The sequence below is a fragment of the Vulpes vulpes genome, chromosome 7, assembly GCF_048418805.1.
Source record: "Vulpes vulpes isolate BD-2025 chromosome 7, VulVul3, whole genome shotgun sequence".
Lineage (NCBI taxonomy): Eukaryota > Metazoa > Chordata > Mammalia > Carnivora > Canidae > Vulpes > Vulpes vulpes.
In genome coordinates, this window is record NC_132786.1 from 121268082 (window position 1) to 121289260 (window position 21179).

Here is a 21179-nt window from a genome sequence, read left to right on the forward strand (position 1 = left end):
TCTGTGCTTTCTATACTATTGTCAAAATTTTCTTTTTAAATTTACATTTTAAGTATTTTCCTTAGGCTTTTAATTCATAATGCAAAAATTTTATGTTTTACAATATTTATCCTTTGCATTCTCTGAAATAGTTTAAGAATTATTAATTTCCTAGTGTAATATAACTAAAAAAAATAAATAAGAAATTGCTTGTAATAATGGAAGGGGAAATGAGGACTAAATGAACAGTACTGACTTATGAACACTTTATAAGTTCTGTAGGGTTCACTGTGACAAAGGAAAAGTTCTTTTTTAAAATTATTTTACTTTATTTTTTTCATCCTGATAAGTGCCCTCTTTAAGCCCCATCCCTATATTTGCCCCATCTCCCAACCACCTCCCCCTGGTAGCCACCAGTTCTACATAGTTAAGAGTCAGGATCACAATGTTTTTAAATGTCAAAGATTATTGGATAAAACTTTTATTTTGAATGTGATTTAAAATCACAGAATCAAACTTCAGAATCACTTATAATTTAGTGCTTAATCAAAATTAACATAAAATGTAAAAAATTATATTTTTAACTCAAACTGACAAACTACTTTCTAAAGAAACTTTCTGCTCTATGCTATCATAATTTCTCCTATGGAGTATCAGCAAATAATGTAGTTACACTGTGCCACAAAGAGTTAAAAGCAACATTTGTAGATAATTTGAGTAAGATATACACATACATCACTCAAAACAAACATTAAGGTTATTTTCTCTGGAAAGTTAGCTTACAGACAAAAAGAAGAAACCCAAATCCACATATTGTAATAGCCGTCCTCTTCAAAATTCTACTATTCCATGTAGATACTTCTTCCATTAATGGGATATGAGTTGGATCATTTTCTCGCTCATTTTGCAACTAATATTTAGTACGAGAAAATGAAAAGAGTTAATATACAGTACACAAAATATTTTTGATTTTAAAAAATATAATATCCATGTTAATTTAGTTGATGTAGAGGCAGCCAATGCAAGATTCCCATGGAAGATTTAAAGTGAACACATATCTTAAAAGACAGTCTTCTCCCCCTAGGATCCCATTATAGTAAATTATTAGTTTCACATTAAGAATAAATGCTTTCATAGATTACTACATTTTAAAATCATGTTTTTGTATCAGGAGATAAAGTTCCTTGAATGTGAAAGTTCCTATTTTTACCTACAAGCAATGACAACTGTTATTTTCCCTTCTATATTAATATCAAGTGATTTCTTAAAAATGTGAACCATTCTTGTAGCATACCTACAATACATGAAATTTAACAGAAACTAGAAGATTTGATGCTACTGCTAGAAGTTTAATCCTTTATTTAAACATAATTGCAGGAACAAATACTAACAAAACTTAAGTGGTTCTTTTAGGACTTCTCAGCAATGAAAGTACACGGCCCAGTCAGTTTCTAAATACTCACACATAGAACTCTGTTGCTAAAGAGAAGGCCCCCCAACTCGTGTGTGTACGTTGTGTGTATGTGTATGTATGAGAAAAAGAAAAGGGGAAGATAGATAGTTCATGGGGGAGGGGCATAAGAGGGAGAATGAGGAGAAGCCAAAAGATCCTCAAAAGATAAAAAGAATCAAGCACATTTATAGAGTGATATATACTAGAAACATCCTGGGCTGGAGTGGTGACATAAATATTTTCAACATTAGCAAGAATAACTACTCCTAAAATCTACAGTGTAAATATTTAATTTAAAAAGCCTGCAAAATTAATTTTAAATTTACAGCAGAAAACAGACTTCAATGCCAATCTCATTAATACTGTATTCTTGGCCTAACTTCCAAATGGCTTCATTCAGTAACAGATTCCTTTTTGACACTGATGCTCCATTTACTGAATCCTGAGACAGCCATTCCTTTTATTAACCAATTACTTAGCATGACCCTTTCTGACAGGAGCCTGTCAGTGTGTTGCTTTGAAAGAGAGTGATGTGGTGTTAAAGTCTAGCCTTGACCTCTCCTACCCTCTCTCTTTGTTACCTACATCTATGGTATCTCATATACTTTTAAATTTGCTTCAATTATTATTGGTAAACTGAAATAGCCTAAGTTTAACAGGCATAATAGCATACTCCCAAATCTGGAAGCCGTCACAGTTCTCTAAATCAAATCTCATTATGGTGATTACTATTTAAGACTAATCCAGAAAAACCAATGTAATAGCTTGTTCCAAAATGAAGACTTTCCTGACCAAAGAACTGTATCTGCTATTATTATAAACCAATAAATGTGTTTTCAAGGCTGGTTCCTATATAGAAACGTATAAATTCAAGGTAGAGAAGGCCAAAGAAAGAAGACTTTGCATTTAGCTACATAAAGCTAAAATTTCTCCTTATAGGTATACATTTTTAAAATAAATATTATGGTACCTGATTGAATTGTTTGTTTTAGAATCAAAGTCACCCCTAGAGAAGTGTTTCTTAATTTCATGCCTTTAGGAAAAACCTTTTCTCTCTCTCTAATTTCATCTCAGTCTTTCTTCCCTACTCCCCAAATGTTTTTAGTTCATCTTGAAGAAATCAAATAATTACCAATCCTGAGGCAAAGATGTCTTGGGGAATTTCCTACACTAAACATTAAAGGATGATGCTCTGCAGGAAGTATCTCTATGTAAGTCCTTCCAAATCTCCCCTGGATCCTCATGAAAAATATCATGCTAAGTAAAATCAATACCATTTTCCTTCACCTTCTTTGAGATGATGAAGGTAGTAAAGATGAGCGGTGCTGTAATTCTCAGGTTGTCAACAAGTTCAGAAAGTAGAAAATTAGATTTTTGTATGAGAAAGTTTGTTTGAGGAGTGGTGTGGATTAAAGGAACACAAAAGTGGAAGGAGAATAGTTAGGAGACTAATGTGTAGCACCGTTGCCTGACATACAGCAGGCACTTTTATGCCTGTGAATGAATAAATGTCAGGGATAATACAACTTCTAAGATGCCTCTTTCTCTAGAAAGAAGGCATCTTCTACAAGAGTCCTGAGATATATTGCTCATTTCCCCATTTAAAATGTATTTATTCCCCTATTATTTTGTAAAATTTGCTTCACAATTTTCTGCTCACTTTTTAAAAAGACTCCTTTTAATCGAGCATATGTTAATAGGCAGAATGACAAATTACCTGGAACACGTATAAAATTGATTTTGAGAAGAACTTTGATAAAATACTAATGAAAATATCAAATGACTTATGGTTGAAGATGCACAAATTGAATGCCTAATCTAACATTCATTTCAGCTTATAGATACCAAAGATACTTATTAAAACAGACTTGGGGAAATCAAAAGCAAGTTCTTTTGCCACATGAAAGTGTTTTCCTTTATTATCTGTCTTCAACAGAGTTCCCCATTTCAGCAACTTGGATCTTGTTATAGCCAATTTTTTTTATAGCCAATTTTTTAAGGGGGGGAAATCATCTATCCTTAAATCCAGATACACAGTTCTTATGTGTACAGAAACAAAAAAAGCCCATACTCTTTAAGTCTAGAAAATAGACTATTTAATCTAAAAATCTATCTTATCAATAGAACTGATAAACATGTCATTTTCATCTGCATATTTATATGCAAATATATTTTACAAATATAACTTCCTATCTTTAACAAGTTGATACTTGATTTGCATTATTTTTTTTTGACTGGCTGCATATCATTATAACAAACTGGTGTATCATAATTCATTAAATCATTCTCCTGGCATAGGCCATTATGATATATACAATTTTGAAATCATTAAACTATTGAAGGATACAAATATTTTTATGGTCCTTGGCATATCTTGCCAAACTGTTTCTGAAAGGGGTTGTGATACCAGTCTCACATGAAAATAGCAGATTGGTGAAGAACCAATAATGGATAGGGTGATGGATTCTCTCTTGCTAATTTAAAAGGTGAAAATAATAGATCTTGTTCTTTTAGTCTGCATTCATAAGAATGAATGACCCACAAAGTTTGTTTCTTATATTTCTCCCTCCCTCCCTCCCTCAGTTCGTTCGTTCGTTCGTTCGTTCCTTCTTCCAATTGTCTAGTGGGAGCTTAACTTGCTCTTGTCCAAACTGCTTCATCATCTAACATATTATTTGTACATTATTTTTATCTTTTTAAATGTTAAATACCTTTTGAATTAAGTCTTTTAGTTTGCAGACCTCTTCACTCAAATCTTCAACATTACTAACCAGCTCTTCACAAACTGAAGTAAAATTCCGGGGAGAAGCCCATTCTAGTACTATCTGTGAATATTTTCAAAAGTTACATTTTAAAGAATGGGCAATGACTTTTTACAACTTTGTATCTACAAGAATTATACAGTATTCTCACCCACTAAATTATAGTAACTAAAGAGCATTTTTTTTTTTTTTTGTTCAGGATAAATTCTGACATCAAAAAGAACTTAGTGATTTTTTTATACTCCTATTAGTTTCCTGAATACATTTACTAAATATATGTGTATATGACTTTGTGGAAACTAATATTTAATAATAATAAAGTTTATGGTGAACAAATACATTCGGGAAGGTTTTAAGAATATGACTCCTATATTAGTGTTATACAAAAGTCAGAGGAAAACAAGTGCATTAGAAATTTTTTGCTATGAACAAATAGCTTAAACCAAATGACATGAAAAAACTCTACAAAAAAAAAGTTTGCTTTTACAGGTCACTTGCACTTTCTCTATTTAAATTTTCCTTCATTAAAAAACTTTATATTGATATGGTTTTTTAAGAACACTCAACACATTGTTTTGTTTCAACTTTCACTTGGGTCTCCTGTCACTTTATATTTTAAACAACTAAATTCCCTTTAAGAACAAATGTTAATTAAGTTCAATACACAGATCAGTTTAATTTTTGGTCTGACTCACTTTCCTTTTCCTGAGAGCTAGAACACAGAGTTTTTCAATTAATTAGTATATAGAGGAGTAATAATTAAACTGGCTTCTTTAGATTTTCCGTGATTTTGTGGATGAAAGATACTATTTTTTACCAGATCAGTGTTTACTGAATTATCATTAACTTATCTGGAATGTTCTTTGGCATTCATACTTTTCTTAAAAACTTTTATAGAATACCTTGTGAGAATTTACAGGCAATTCAGTAATGATATTCTGTACAGCTGTTATTAAATGACCACATTGTTTGTTTAATTTCAGAAGAAAGTTGAGGAACTCATCACCACTAAAGAGAGGAAACAAACAAATAGGAATCACTACTATGAGCAATTTACTTCATTCTACTGGGTTACTCAATGTCTAGTCAAAATATTTACTAGATTTTTTAAAAAATATTTATAGAATAGCTAATATGTATTAGCTATGAAATAGACAGTGAGTATACAAAGAAAACAAGTCTCCAATATTGAGGATCTCAAGCTTCAGCATGAGAGGCATACACAATTAGAATACCATAATTCAAAGGGACATGTAAAGAAGGACTAATAAAGGACCAATATCCGAGTATCTGTTAAATGAAGGTATTGCACTGGTTATTTTACACTTATACTTCTAATTCCTCACAACTCCTATAAGGTAGGGGTTAACATCAGCTTATAGTCGAGACATCTAAAACTCAGGAGATAATGAACTTTGTATAATGGGAATTGAGAATTTGTAACGCTTCACAGAGATGGTACTTGAATATAGATGTACGCAGTGTTAGTGAATAAAAGGAAGATACATACCTGTTTTGTGATGCATAATTTTCAGGGCCACTGAATATTGAAAAGCATGTTGTAAAAATTGTAAACTCTATAGTATGCATTCATCACATACTATGTGAATGGCGGCCCACTCCCCACCCCAGAGCTGTACAATATACCTCCTGTCACAAACAGGTCTCTCTTTTCCCTGTACCAATAAGAGCAACATGTCCTGGGTGGGGCTGTTTCTCCAGCTGGGGCTCAGAAAATAACAAGAAGGAGATCCACTACAGGTGCAGCCATGATACAAGTACTCAAAAAAGAAATAAATTTTTAAATTTATTTCAAAAGAAATAAATTTTCTTATTACAAATCATTCAGATTTAGAAGTTACTTCTTTCTGCAGCATGACATAAACTGAAACAACAGGCCATGTTTTAAAAATGTGATGTCAAGTATTAGGATAAAATTTATACCTTCAATAAAGGTACTTCGTTTTTTTTAAATAACAAATTTATTTTTTATTGGTGTTCAATTTGCAATAAAGGTACTTCCAATAAAAGATAAAAATATCTGGAAAAATTAAAATTACCACTACTCTTCCCACCTAAAAATAATGACTGGTACTATTTTCTTCTAGAGTATTTTCTTATACCAAATATTTTCTTTCAATATTTTTAATATGCACATATACAACTGGGATTATACCTCACATTCAATTTTATTTTTTCTCTTTATACTTATTATGAGTATTTTTTCATGGCATTAAGTCTTAAAATAATTTGGAGGACAGAACAGATTAGTGCAATGTAATTCAACCATTCTCCTGATGCTAAATATTTAGTTTACAATTTTAGAATCTTTATAAATAATTGATGTGAACAATATATTTTTATGTAAAATTCTGTATCTTTTGTTTTTGGAGGAGAAATAGTTTCCTTAATGGACACAGTCTTGAGATGCCTTTGATACATTTGAGTAGATGTCAGGTAGGCTCAGGAAAAGGTCTGGACAGAAACTGCTGAAATGTCAAGATATGGATGAAAGCTTACTTTTTTGGTTCAAAATATCCCAAGGTCCTAACACAATAGTTATTATTTTCAAATTGCATTCTCTAATTCTGCAAACATAGAAAGGCTAAGTGTAGGAAAAAGTAAATGTACTGTGAATATGTGTTCTTGTAACTGACTATTTTAGAAAATTTAACACACAGAAGAAAAGTATCATAAAATAAATCAGTAGCTAGATTGCTGAAGTCACATTACCAGAAGATTATAATCAATCAGTTCAACTTTTCTTGCTGTTAGTTTTCTTATGACTTAATGACTAATTTCTTCTTTAAAGAATGACTTTGAACAAATGGGAAGTAAAACCTTTTTCATAACAGCATGTAAACAGAGTCTATGATTTAATAACAAGGTCAAATTCCTGGAATATATGTCTCCCAGTTATATTTTTTAAAAAATTCAGCAGTTTTAATAAGTGAACATTCAGGATTCTACACATTCTTTAAGTCTATTAAATTCCACAAAGTAAATTCTTACAGGTAACTCTGCCATCATCACATAAAGAAGTTACATTAAAAAAACTTCCAATTTAGTCATGTAGACCTTAGAATATTCCTTCACAGAGACAATAAGTTAAAAAGATTAAGAAAATTAACAGAGATTCAAGGTTTGCTGATTTTAAGTACTTGCAACTGAAATCTTTTTAAATATTTAAAAGCACTTAAATATTTAAGAGTTATAATGTTATTTTGAATAATGAGGCACTATTTTGAATAGTTCATCTTGTTACAAGATGATAGAGAAATAATTTAATTTTGCAATAATGTTTTTAAAGAAATCTGGATCATCTAAATTATCCTATGGAAAACTTCTCTAAATTCTAAACTGGTGTGGAAATCTATCATTTGTTTGTTTAATTCATGTTTATTATAGTTGCAATGTTACTTTTAGATAGGATACATTAGTAATGATAGATAGTACTGCATTTTAAGTATATTTTATAAGATATAACTTGGATGAAACTCAAAGGAATTAGGATGCGTGAAAAAAGGCAATCAAAAAAGGATACATACTGTATGATTCCATTTAGATAACATTTGTGAATAATATCAAGATGGGATAACAAAATATTGGTTGTTAAGGATTGGGGGATAGATGTGGCTATAAGGGAGTAGTGTGAGGGAACTTTATGGTAATGGTATGTTAAGTATACTGACTGGCAATGGTTACATTAAAAAACACGCTATAAAACTGAATACAGCTACACATATACATACAAATGAACACATGTATAACTGGTGAACTACAAATAAGCGATGTGGATTATATCACATATGTGGGTTTTTTGGTTTCAATATTGTACTATAGTTATACAAGATGTTAGTATGGGGCAAGACTGGGCAAAGGATGCTTGGGACCTCCCTGTACATCTTTGCAATTTCCTGTGATTCTCTAATTATTTCAAATAAAAAAGTTAAGCAATTTATTGCCCCACAAAGTATTAATAAAATCAAATACAATTATTTTAAGATAGGTTTTAGATTACTAGTATTATTATAAATCAGTGGTTGACAAGTTCCTAAGACAGAAACCAAACTTTATATATTGGCAACATAATTTCTTAAAGAATAGGCTGAAAATAGAGCTGAGTTATATTAGAGATACTTTCTTATTGCCCTAAGTGAAAAAATTACTGCTCTGAATTTTCAACGTTGACACTTAAAATGATTTAAAGAGAATAAGAGCTATACTATCAAAAGCAGGGGCTCTCATATAGTTCATTTAACAAAATGCAATGAAAAAATAAAAGAATGTTTCTAAGTGAGATGCACTGTTTTGCTTTTTGGTAAAACAACTTTACAAAAATTGATATTATAAAGTACCTCCCACCTCAGAACATAATATATTGTAAAATGAACTATCCATTTCCTTGAGAAAATGATAGTATCAAGTAAAAAGACTCAGAAACTATGAAAATTAAACAGTTTAGTTCTTTTTTAAGAACAGCTGATTCTAAATATTAATATTAACTTTACCTGATTTCCAACTTTGCCACTTCAGGTAATTCTCCAAATTTTATCTCTTCTACCTCTAGTTCTTTAAGAGCGGCGAGAATTTTCTGCTGATCTCTACTGGTAATTCCATTCTAAGTAGAAATAATTTTTTTTACGTAGAAATAATTTTAAGATGCAACAAGACAGTAATACTTGAGTAATTTAATATGTAATATTACTAGATAAATTTTCTACTTGATTAATTCACACCTTGAAAAAACAAATACATATTAGAAAAATAAACACACTGAAAAATAGATGGCTTGCTTTTAACTGTGATTGATAAGGTTACATCATTCAAATATTTAGATATATACTATAGTCATTTTTTTCTGCAAAACTGGATTCTCAAAGCAATACTAGATATTAAAATATAATATTTCTAAAACCACCACAGTAAAACAATTTTTTCCTTCAAAGTATTACTTAAAATATTATCAGTGGTTATATAAGGATTGTCTTCCATTTTTCTTTACCTTTAGTGTTAACTAAATTTTCTCTCCTGGACTTAGCTAAGTAGTATGTTTATTTTGACTTTTAGTAATACTGAAGACTTCCAAGTTTCCAATGTGTTCATGGAGGAAGATTATTACCTTTTAGGTAGCCCAGTAAAGTATCTCTAATATTTCCCAAGCTATTTTCAAATTGTTACTTAATAATACTAGATAGCAAAATAATAGGTCTTGATCTTTTGGAGAACCCAGCAAAAGGCAATATCTGGATGACACATATCCATATCTATGTACACAAAAAGCCACCTCTTACAAAACTATTTCAGATTTAGAACTGAAGCTCCAGTTTTAGTTGAGATGTCATGATTAATCTGAAGGAAAAAAACCAACTCTAAGTCTTTAAATGTTCTTAAAGCAACTTAATACTATAACAGAAGATTTTATATATGGGTATCCATAACCATATCTAATAAAAACCTAGCAAAAGATCATTTATAGTATGTACCCCTAGGATTTTAAAGTAGAAAAAGCATCCAGAATTCTTAAAATTTGAAAGAATGTTTGGAGTTTTTGAAACTGATACTAACCTTTGTAAATTCATCTTTCTGCATGGTCAAAAGGTGTCTTAAGGTTATATCTCTTTCCTGTAGGAAAGAAAAAATGCCACCTTTCAATATAAATAAAACATCAGTAAGGGAAGTAAGCAAGTGTCATAAATTAGTCAGCTATATGCTACCCTCCTAAACAATTTTCAATTCTAAAAGGGGATAGGATATATAGGTATAGAACTATCCTACTGGGTAGACAGTAATGAGTGTCTTAATATATATTATTATCTTAAAAAGTACATACATAGCCAGTTTCCCAGATTCAAAGAAAATCATTATAACTTAATTCACTCACATAGAGAAAGATAGCTTTATAAAATTTGACAGAAATTACGTTTTCAGAATATTTTAAATTTCTAACTGCATATTAAACAATCAACATTTAGTTTTACTCAATATTTCTCAAATAGGAAGAAGTTTCAAGATTGTACAGTGAAGCCCAATTCTGAACTACCTAAACAGAATGGGCATATTTCTAAAGAGAGACTATCTGACATAGTGCTTTACTGCTTCATATCAGCTAAATGGCTGGTAACGGTCATCTATTCAAACTCCATAATACATACCTAAAGTATCTATAACGGTGCTAGGCATATGATTTAATTTAATCTCTATGATAATTCTAAACCATGTATTATCCTTCTGAAAAAAGAGATTTAAGTTTCAGTTAATAATCATTAGAGTTAGAATCTGATACCTGATTTGTTTGACTGAAAATCATGCTTCTAATATGGGAAGATCAGCAACTGTAAAAACAAACTAAGGGCTTAAATGTACAAGGAGTTCTATGAAGTTTTAGGCAGTGAATAAAAGCTGTTTATTCCAGCCAGATTCAAATTTATATCAGTTTCTAGAATAAGAAATTTTCAAATGTTTTTAAGTTTAAAATGAGATCTACTACAAGTTATGGAGAAAAGTGCACTTGGTACTTTTATATAAACATACTTATGAATTAATATTTAGTTAACAAATAAATATATGTATGTAACTCACTATAGCTTGCTTACATAAAATCTTACCTTTAATAAATCCGTCATATGTTCAAGTCCAAGACCATGTAAAAATATTTCCAGATCTCCAAATGCTGTATATGAACTATATATATTTATAGCAATGTCAATTTCAGAACAGACTACAAATGCACAATCAACATATATTTATAATACAGAAAGAGAAAATGAGAATAAGAATGAATAAGAATGGATCTATAGGAAACATGGTTGCAAATTTACACACTAGACCTAAGTTATATCAAAGAAAAAAGGAAAGTTTCTCGAGTGAAGATCTAAGTTAACAGAGAAAATGATGACAGTAAAATCTAGCTTGTCTTTCCTAAGAATGAAATTAATTAGTTGCCATTAGGTATATTTCTTGTGAGGTCTGTATATATGAAAATCTCTTCAGTTGTAGGATGTAAAGATTTAATAATTTTAAATGTGGGTAAGTGAATAATTTTGTGGCCATGTACTGAACTCCATTCAGAAAAAAAAATGTATTTTTAGTTTTAGCTTATAAAATCAGAAATCTAAAAAGAATTAGAAAGTAAGACGCAGTCTAGTTTGAACACTAACAAAAATATAATTTTAGACTCTTTTAGAAATAAATTTCATTATATTTTATTTAAAGCCAGAAATTTTTTCATTACTGTTAGTTCACATATATAAAATTTTCCTAAAATTCTGGAAAAAAAAGCATTTAAAATCCAGACCTTCCTCAGTGATATTTAAAAATGCTTGTTAAAGTAAAAAATATACTTTAAACATCATCACAATTTACTAAAACTTATAAAAGCATGCATATTTTTTACTTATTTATAGGTTCTTTTGTTGAACAAAAACATGTTATGTTACCTAAATATGTGATCTTTTTCTTTATCAGAATCCATTGTCAAGAGTTTACAAATAGTCTCTTCTTTAGTTAGATGTTGAAGCTTTCCCTCCAATGGATTTAAAGTTAAAGAAAGAAAACTGAAGATCTGCAAAAAGTTAACAAGCCATTCACATATATTTAACATTATTATATACTATCACTTACACTTAGAATCTAACTTTGTAGTAATTCAGGGTTATGTCACTCAGAGCACAAAATCGAATTTCTTTAAAAAACAATTTTTGACACAAAATAATCTTCGATGTTCATAAATTTCTTAATATGTCAAGTTCAGTGTCATCTATCTTAATTTAATAATGCAGTAAACTGATTAGAAGTTTTTAAATTTTCAAAGCTTAGAAGAAAAATGGTAGATTTCTTTTTGAAGTGTCACAGGGCATCAGAAACTAGTAATTACTAGAATAATTGTGGAAATGCAGATTTGAGTCAGAAAATCAGAGGCATGTTTATTAGATTGCTTAAAAAAACAGAGAAAGTTATTTTCCATGCAATAAAAGTGGCATGGCCTGATTATTATGATGGAACTTCTGGAATGTTACATGCTTTCAAATTCAGAAACTCAGATGTAGAAGCTCTTGAACTATATAGATGTTAGTTTTACAGTTGTACTGTATTTGATCCTTCTTAAAAATTATAGGCCTTTGGCAAAAGCTTTAATATTCAGACCAAAAGTGTATATCAATAAAGTGATTTAATGTATGACAAATATTTATTATTGACTTTAATATGTGAGTAACAGTAGACCATCTACCCAAGTATGTTATCACTTTATTATGTACCTTGTCACATGTATAGAAGTAAATGTGGCTGAAAGGATTTAATTTTTAAAATGTCTAATATGTATTAATTAAAATTAAAAAGCAACATTTTAATTACATGTTCAAATTTTGAACTAGCTTTTACTAGAACTAGCTTTTACTAGCTTTCTTAAAACACTAATTAACTTTTAAAAGTCTGGACCAGTTTGAATTGTTAAATGGTCCATTACAATTTTATTTCTAGAGCCAGAATAAGACTTTATTATTTCTTTATATAACTTTTAAATTACCACATTATAAATGCCTCTTATTTAGTAAAAGTGAATAATCTAGTAAAATAAAGTTTTCATTACCTGGCCAAAGGAAAATTACGTATTGAAACATTTAATAATAGCCAGATACACTATTATGACAGTTGTAAGTTCTAACAAAATAATACAAAAGTTTTGAAATGATAATGTAACATGCCATAGAATATATAGGATACCTCTAGATGTTTATTTCTTTTTGCAATCTCACTTGGTGTCTTTCCATCTTTGGTCTGTAGCATTTTATTAGCTCCAAGTTCAAGCAACTTCAAAACTACATTTTTATGACCCTGCCGTGCTGCCCATGTTAAAGCCTGTAAGTGGGGGGAAAAGAAGATTGTTTAAAGAGAGGGAGTGTATATGGGACAGAAAGGAAAACTTTTCAGCAGTATTTATGGCACAATAAAAAAGTGAACATGGTTAATTAACAGAATGATGCAATCTCTTCATTTTATAATATAATGTAAACATATTTCCCAGTTGGAATTACAAAGCAGACTGCCAGTGCTCACTGATTTTATAAAGCCAAATAATGTTTTACATAGTCAAATGATGTTACAGGATGAAATAATTTATCTGCCAATCACTGAACTATTTTATGTAAAAACGAATTCTATGTGTATTCTAGAACCCAGGGTTTACTGTATGTTACAGCTTGTGTCAAGGGTGAGGACAGAAAGAGTCAGATGATTCCTTTTTTCCCCTGCTTCAGCGGTTTTCTTCACCAAACAGCAATTATGTCCTAGTCCCTCTATAATTTTTACTTCTTAAAAACTTTCTTGTGGACTACTGATAATGACAAGATACCAATGTCTTAGAAATAAAAATAATCACTGTATAATCAATTCTTACAGTATAACCATTCTCATCCTGGGTATTAACTTCTGCTCCATGAGCAACAAGGAGAGCAACAACCTGAGGGTGACCATCTCGTGCAGCATACATGATTGGAGTCATAAGTCTCCTGAAGAGGAAGAAGAAAAGACATCTGTGTTAATGCTGTCATTAACAGCTACTCAATTTCATGAATTTTACTATACCCAATACCAAAATATTGTTTTGAAAGCAAAGCAAATGAAAGCTTTTAATCAGGTGATTTAGAAATCCAATTTCTCAGCAAATAAATGTGAAGATGACACTTTCAAAGTACTGGATGCTTACACAGCACCCCCTAGTGAAGACATGTGTTTAAAAAAAATCACTAAATAAGCCATACTTTCTAATATGAGGTTTCATTAATTTACATATTCAAGTAGAAAAACAGCAGAATACCCACTATACTTATTCTGGGAATACAATGATGAATAACACAAAGTCCCTGTCCGCTCAGCATTGCTGATACTTAATAAATCCATGTTATATTTTGTTTATTACATTTAATAAAAATAAAAGTTTAAAACTTTCTGTTATTTCTTAGTGTAGTCTATTATGATTCTACTTTAGTTTAAGGCTGAAAGAATTTTACCCTGACTTGAATGAAGGCTTAGTCTAATTAAGAAAGATTAGTTTAATATTTAGCCACTCTCTGGAGACTATTTTCTGGGAGACCACTGTGGCTTCCCTCCCATGTATCATTTCTCGAAATAGAGTCTCAACCCCTCTCCTCCTGGAAGTTAGCTTCTGGTTCTATTACAAAGGATACCAGAATGATTCTATCAGTTCTCCTTTGGCTGAACTTAGTATCATGTTCTGTTTTAAAGGAGGTCTGGGATTCTGGGCTCAATCTTCCTGAGTTGCCTGAAATATCTGATTTATATGCAAAGAACTTCACAAAAGTACAAATTAAGTAACTTCTGAATTCTGTTTTAATCTCAATAAGGAAGTTCACCTTGGTTACTCACATTACATACATGACCTGCAAACAAGAATATTTCTCTATAAGGTTTGTTAACATCAGGTATATACTGAATCCAATCACGTCACACTAATGTCTTTAGCAGAAAAAGATTCACACACTTCTTTATTTCCTAGTATATTACAATTTCAATGTTTTACTGAAAATTATACACTAAGTAGCTGTCAAGAGTTGCCTCTTTAATCTTGAATATCTCCTCTATAGTGGCTTCTTTAGAAAGACAATCTTTACAAAGTAAACAGTGAACTGCCTGGATAACTTAAGCAAACATGGAAAATACATACAATAGAACATCATTTGAGTCAACTACTTATTCAAATTCTCCACTAAGTCAAAATTAAACCCCTTGATGCCTTTTCTTTATCCCACCTTCCATGTAAAAGCCCAAATCTGCTCCTTTCAACCTCCCCTATTTTACAAAGATACCACTGACCACATAACTCAGGCTAAGACTAAGCATCATTTATGACTCTTCTCCATGACTCCATTTATGACTCTTGTATATGGAGCCATACACACAAGTCATCAGCTGGGCCCACTTGCTCTTTCTTCACAATATGTTCTGAATCTAACCACTTCACACCATCTTGTTAGCCACTGTAAGTAGTCATCATCCGTCTCTGACCTTTAGTATTACAATAGCCTCATAACTGCTCTCCATGCTCCTCCTCTTGCCCACTCAGAGTTTATTCTCTTTGAAAATGCCAAGTTCTTCCGCTTCCAGATACTATGCAAGGGCTGTTTCCTCTACCTTTTCCTAGACCTTCATATTGCATACTCCTTCACCTTACTCAGATCTTCATTAAGAAGAGAAAAATCAATAAAACTAACAAGCATATAACCAAACTGAGTAAGATAAAAAAAAAAAAAAGACACAAATTACCAGTATCATGAATAAGAGAGGTGACATCAATACAGATTCTCCAATTTAAAAGCATAAGAGAATATTATGAACATTCCTGCCAAGACAACTTAGATGAAATGGACAAATTTCTCAAAGGATTCAAACTACCAACACATACTCAAAAAAAAAGAACCTGTATAGTCCTATATTTATAAAAAAATTAAATCAGTAAATAAAAACTTCCCACAAAGAAAACAGTAGGCCCAGATGACTTCACTAAATAATCTGAATTCCACCAAACGGTTAATGAAAAAAAACTATACCAATTTCTACTCAAACTCTTTCAGTAAACTGAAACAGCATCCTTCCCAATTTGTTCTATTAGCATGAATTACTCTAATAACAAAAACAAGAGAGAAACACTGTAGGGAAAGAATACAATAGACCAATAATCTTCATTGAACATAGATGTAAAAATTCTCAACAAATTTTGACAAATAGAATCTAAAAATACATAAAAAGGATAATACATCATAACGAAGTACAATTATCCTGGGAATGCAAGATGAGTTTGACATTTGAATAAAAAAAAAGAAAGAAAAAGCACAAGATTATCTCAATAAGTACAGAATGAATATTTTATAAAACCCAACATCTAATAAAATTCTTAGCAATGTAAAACTAGAAAAGAACTCCCTCAACTGGAAAACTTTATAGCTAACATCATACTTAATGGTGAAACAGTGAATACTTTCCTCCTAAGATCAGAAACAAGACAAAGATGTCTGCTCTCATTGCTTCTATTCAACATTGTATTTCAAGTTCTAGCCAGTGCAATAAAACAAGTAAAAACAGACATCTAGGTAGAAAAACAAGTAAAATTGTCTCTATTAACAGATAACACTATGTAGAAAAACCCAATGGGATCTACAAAAAAAGGTACTAGAACTAATAAATGAATTAGCAAGGTTGCAGGATACAAGATCTAATGGAATGCACACATTAGTTACAATTATTATTTCAACTTGCTGAACTCATGATAAGCCACCCTGTATGAATTAAAATCAACAGGGCAGAGTCAGTTTTTTCTAATTTCTAAAAGTCTAGTTAATATAGTTCAACCCCTATAAAAAACAACTCATATGTAAACACCAATTTTAAAACACAGAATCCTCAAAATTTTGTAACCTTAGCATTGACCATTAATTTGGATAAACGAAATCATTATGCAGGGCTAGGCAGTTACCTCATTTCCTGCTCAAGACAACCTTATGAAGTAGAAATTATTTTCACTTTAAATATGAGAAAACAGGGATCCCTGGGTGGCGCAGCGGTTTGGCGCCTGCCTTTGGCCCAGGGCGCGATCCTGGAGACCCGGGATCGAATCCCACGTCGGGCTCCCGGTGCATGGAGCCTGCTTCTCCCTCTGCCTGTGTCTCTGCCTCTCTCTCTCTCTCTCTATCATGAATAAATAAATAAAATCTTTAAAAAAAAAATAAATAAATATGAGAAAACATAGGTTTGGAAATAAGTAATTTTGCTGAAAGATCACTGTTGGTGTGTTATTAAAGTACGATTTGTGTATTATTCCCCCTCTAAAATCTCCTGAAAGTTACTTTTTATAATCTATCCCGATAAAGAGAAATCTAAAGTTCTCTTTCTCTAAATTTTTATGTATTTATAAAATATGCGATAAATTTCATAACTCAATCCACAAAATGGCAAAACTGGAAACCTAAATAATCTGAAGGAAGTGACACTCTGTGGCAGAGTATCTGAGAAGGTCCTGTTTGTTTGAACTGTATTACTGAAAACTCTAAGTGAAATTTCTGATTTTGTATTGAAATTTGTTCTGAAATTGTACAAAAAACTGCAGTCATCTGAAATATCAATTTCTCTTAGAATCTTGGAAACCAGAGATTGTTAATTTTTGGTCAGTTCACATGGACATAAATTTCTTCTTAGAGATGTTTACTTCCTCCCAGATAAGAAAAGTACTGGATCAGCATAGTTTGCTTATGAAGCTTCAGATTACTAATGAAAAATGTGTTACAAAAATGTTGCACTGGTTTCTTGTAAGAAAAGGTGAATTTACCGAATGGAATAGCAAAATCCTGTAAAAGAGTCTACATTACACCCAGAAGGTTTATTATACGGCTTCTAGAGAGTTTATTAAAGTTATTGATACCACCAATAATGTTGCATGACAATTTTGAGAGGGGAGAGAACAATTCTTTCAGTGGTTTTACATCTACAGAAATTTGTAACATCTGTAGTTTCCTGCCTGCTACTGATTACACAAAATTTACATGAATTATTCAATCTTACAAAGTCTGATGAGCAACCTTAAGAACTCTTCAGGGAAATTATAAACTTTATAATTACTGGTCTACTCAGGTGACATGGTAGCAATTTGTGCTACTGATAATTTTACTTTCAGTATTAATTTCCATCTATTTCCTAAGATTTACTGTAAAGAATTCTTTACTTCCAATTCTCTCTTTAAATCATTGCATTTTGTTGTGTCTGTGCCTCTTTGTTCTCTTAGCATTTTGTGCTTAGTTTATCAGTTCAGCAATCAGGCCAAAATGTATTTGTTCATCTATTTTTTTCAACTAGACTGTAAGTTCAGGATAATGACCTTGACCTGTCTCTGTATCCACTCCCTATCCACCCAGAAACTGGTATAATCATGTGTTTGTTTTGTGTCATGCTTACATTTAATACAGGCAGGAGTTTCTCCTTATCTAGTCCATCATTACATGTATATTGACTATATTTTTTAATATATCTATGTCCTTACTCATTTTAGATACATCTGCCTAATGAGAGATTATCTGTTGAAATTTCCTGCTATAATTATATTTTGATCTACATCTCCTTGAATTTAATACATTTCAATTTATGGATTTAGTGGCTAGATAGTCTAGTGTGTACAGGTTTATGCTTGTATTTTCATTGATTTTGCCTTTATTGTCATACACAGTTCCTTATTCTATGTACTGTATTTAATATTAGGAATATGTGATGCTGACAATCCTGATTTCTAGGAGTTTGCCTTCACTTGTAAAGGGTCTTTCATACTCCTTTCTCTTCAACTTTTTCTTGCAAATAGCCGTTAGCAATCTTTCGTTTTTATAAGCCAACATCTCAGTTGATAAATTCAGTCCATTCTCATTTAGTATAATGACTGATAATTTCATTGACAATATTTTTTTTTGTTGGTTCAATAAAATTGCTATTCACTTTATTTTTCTCCTTGAAAATCTGAGGACTCTGCTTTTCCTTTTTAAAAAAAAATGTCATTAAATATTATCATCTTTTTCTGCTCTTACTAAAACACATATGAACTCTCATATGTAAGCAAGATAAGATCTATTTCTCCTAATAAGACTATGGTTTCCTCCACTACCATGCCATAATTCTCCCATCTTCTACTCAAAGGGGTAAGATCTTTTGAATACTCTTAGGTTGTTCCCAACTCTTTATGAACCATAGCTCTTAGATTTTGTTGGCATAATTTAGTACGTATTAGACTTTTACTTAAAGTTTCTCTTTTCTGTTTCCAGAATCTTTATTTAGCACTCATACTTCACATTCCCAGACAGTCTAATATTATCCATTAAATACACATATATCCAGGTTCATCTCTCTTTACTCCTCCTCCTTGTTTTCATCCTCTGCCTTCATGAGGTCTCTGTTCTGGTTGTTTGAGATTAGTCTTTGCTCAAGTATTCTCCCTCTGGTGGGGCACTCAGGTAATGTACTTTCTGAGTTCCTGCATATCCTTGAACATCTTTCTTTCACCCTTTCATATCAGGCATATGATAGCTTGGCTAAGAATAAGATTTTTAGGCTGCAGGCCTTTATCTAAGAGAATATGTGTTTTCATTTTTTTCTATCTTGAGCTGTGCCCATGAGAAGTCTGATGCTACTCTGACCTTTTTTCTTCCTCTTGTTAAAAACTTAATTCTTTCTGCCTGGATTCTTGTAAAAATTTCCTCTTGGTTTTTTAGAGTTTATAGATTTTAGCCAGAATGTATGTCTGAGCGTACCTTTTCTTATCAATCCAAACTAAAACTCAGGAACTTTTCCAATATGTAGTCTTTCTTTCAATATGCAGTCTTCAGAGTTGTCAGCTCAGGAACCATTTCTTTTTTTCTAGAATGTGTGGGGTTTTTTTTTGTTTGTTTGTTTGTTTGTTTGTTTTAGAATGTGTTTATTATCAATCTTCCATTTGTTCCCTTTTCTTCCCTGAATTTTGAGTTCAAATATCCCATTTTTTTTAAGTTCCAAGAGATCTTTTTTCATGCTGCACTTAGATCTCCTTATATGCTCTTAATTTTTTTTTATGCTCTTAATTTTTAATTCGGGTATTCACTATTCTGTCAGCAATTTTACTGTACTTAGGCAAGTATTTTAATTGCCAATCCTTTCTGTAGTTGCTGTGAAGTTTTTTCCATTGCCTCTTCAAAACTCAGATCTTAGTTGTTAGAATATTCTTTTTATTTAATTTTTTCATCATGATTATATTCTTTAATCCCTTTCACCCATCTTCCCCCACCTCCCTTCTTATAACCATTAGTTTGTTCTCTATAGTTAAGAGTCTGTTTCTTGGTTTGTCTCTTTCTTGTTTTTTCCCCTTGGCTCATTTGTTTCCCAAATTTCATGTGAGTGAAATCATATGCTATTTTTCTTTCTCTTATTTTACTTAGCATTATACTCTCTAGCTCCATCCATATTGCTGCAAATGGCAAGATTTCATCCTTTTTATGGGTGAATAGCATTCCATTGTGTGTGTGTATACACCACCTCTTCCTTTATCCATTCATCTATTAATGGACCCTTGGGCTGCTTCCACGGTTGGCTATTATAAATAATGCTTCAATAAACATAGGGATAAAAATTTAAAAAAACATAGGGATGCCTGTATCCCTTTGAATTAGTGATTTTGTATTTTGGGGGGCAAAGACGCAGTACTGTGATTTCTGGATTGTAAGGCAGTTCTACGATCTTTTTTGAGGAAGCTTCCATACTGTTTTCCACAGAGGCTGCACCAGTTTATATTCCCACCAACAGGGCAAGAGGGTTCCTTTTTCTCCATATCCTCATCAACATTTGTTGTTTCTTGGATTTTTTATTTTAGCAATTCTGACAGGTGTGAAGTGATATGTTACTGTAGTTTATTTGCATTGATGAATAATGTTGAGCATCTTTTTATGTCTATTGGCCATCTGGATGTCTTCTTTGAAGCAATGTCTGTTCATGTCTTCTACCATTTTTTAAATTTGTTTTTTGGGTGTTGAGTTGTGTAAGTTCTTTATTGATTCTGGATAATAATCCTTTATCAGATATGTCATTTGCCCATATTTCCTCCCATTCTCTAGGTGCCTTTTGGTTTTGTTGTTTCCTTAACTGTGCAAAACCTTTTTATTTTGATGTAGTCCCAATAGTTTATTTTTGGTTTTATTTTCCTTGTCTTGTCTCAAGAGATGTATATAGAAAAATGTTGCTATGGCCAATGCCAGAGAAATTACTGTCTGGGCTCTCTTCTAGGATTTTTATGGTTTCTTTTTTTTTTTTTTTAATTTAAAATTTTTTTAATTTTTTGGACTTTTATGGTTTCGAGTCTCACATTTAAGTTTTTAATACATTTTGAATTTATTTTTGTGTATGGTGAAAGAAAGTGGTCCAGTTTCATTCTTATGCATATAGCTGTCTAGTTTTCCCAACGCCATTTG

The 21179-nt window shown here is 31.3% G+C and overlaps 1 protein-coding gene across 1 annotated transcript in view; it reads right to left on the reverse strand.

The window, feature by feature from the left end:
• Positions 1-427: 427 nt before the first annotated feature.
• The window catches only part of ASZ1 (ankyrin repeat, SAM and basic leucine zipper domain containing 1), a 52351-nt gene continuing 31599 nt past the window's right edge, over positions 428-21179 (reverse strand). The window contains exons 5-13 of the mRNA XM_026012140.2: positions 13592-13703; positions 12919-13053; positions 11634-11758; positions 10803-10878; positions 9763-9819; positions 8706-8815; positions 5097-5202; positions 4144-4257; positions 428-889 (exon numbers count right to left, since the gene is read on the reverse strand). Of these exons, the coding sequence (XP_025867925.1) occupies positions 737-889; positions 4144-4257; positions 5097-5202; positions 8706-8815; positions 9763-9819; positions 10803-10878; positions 11634-11758; positions 12919-13053; positions 13592-13703 (988 nt within the window). The 3' untranslated portion in view covers positions 428-736. The remainder of the gene's footprint in view (positions 890-4143; positions 4258-5096; positions 5203-8705; positions 8816-9762; positions 9820-10802; positions 10879-11633; positions 11759-12918; positions 13054-13591; positions 13704-21179) is intronic.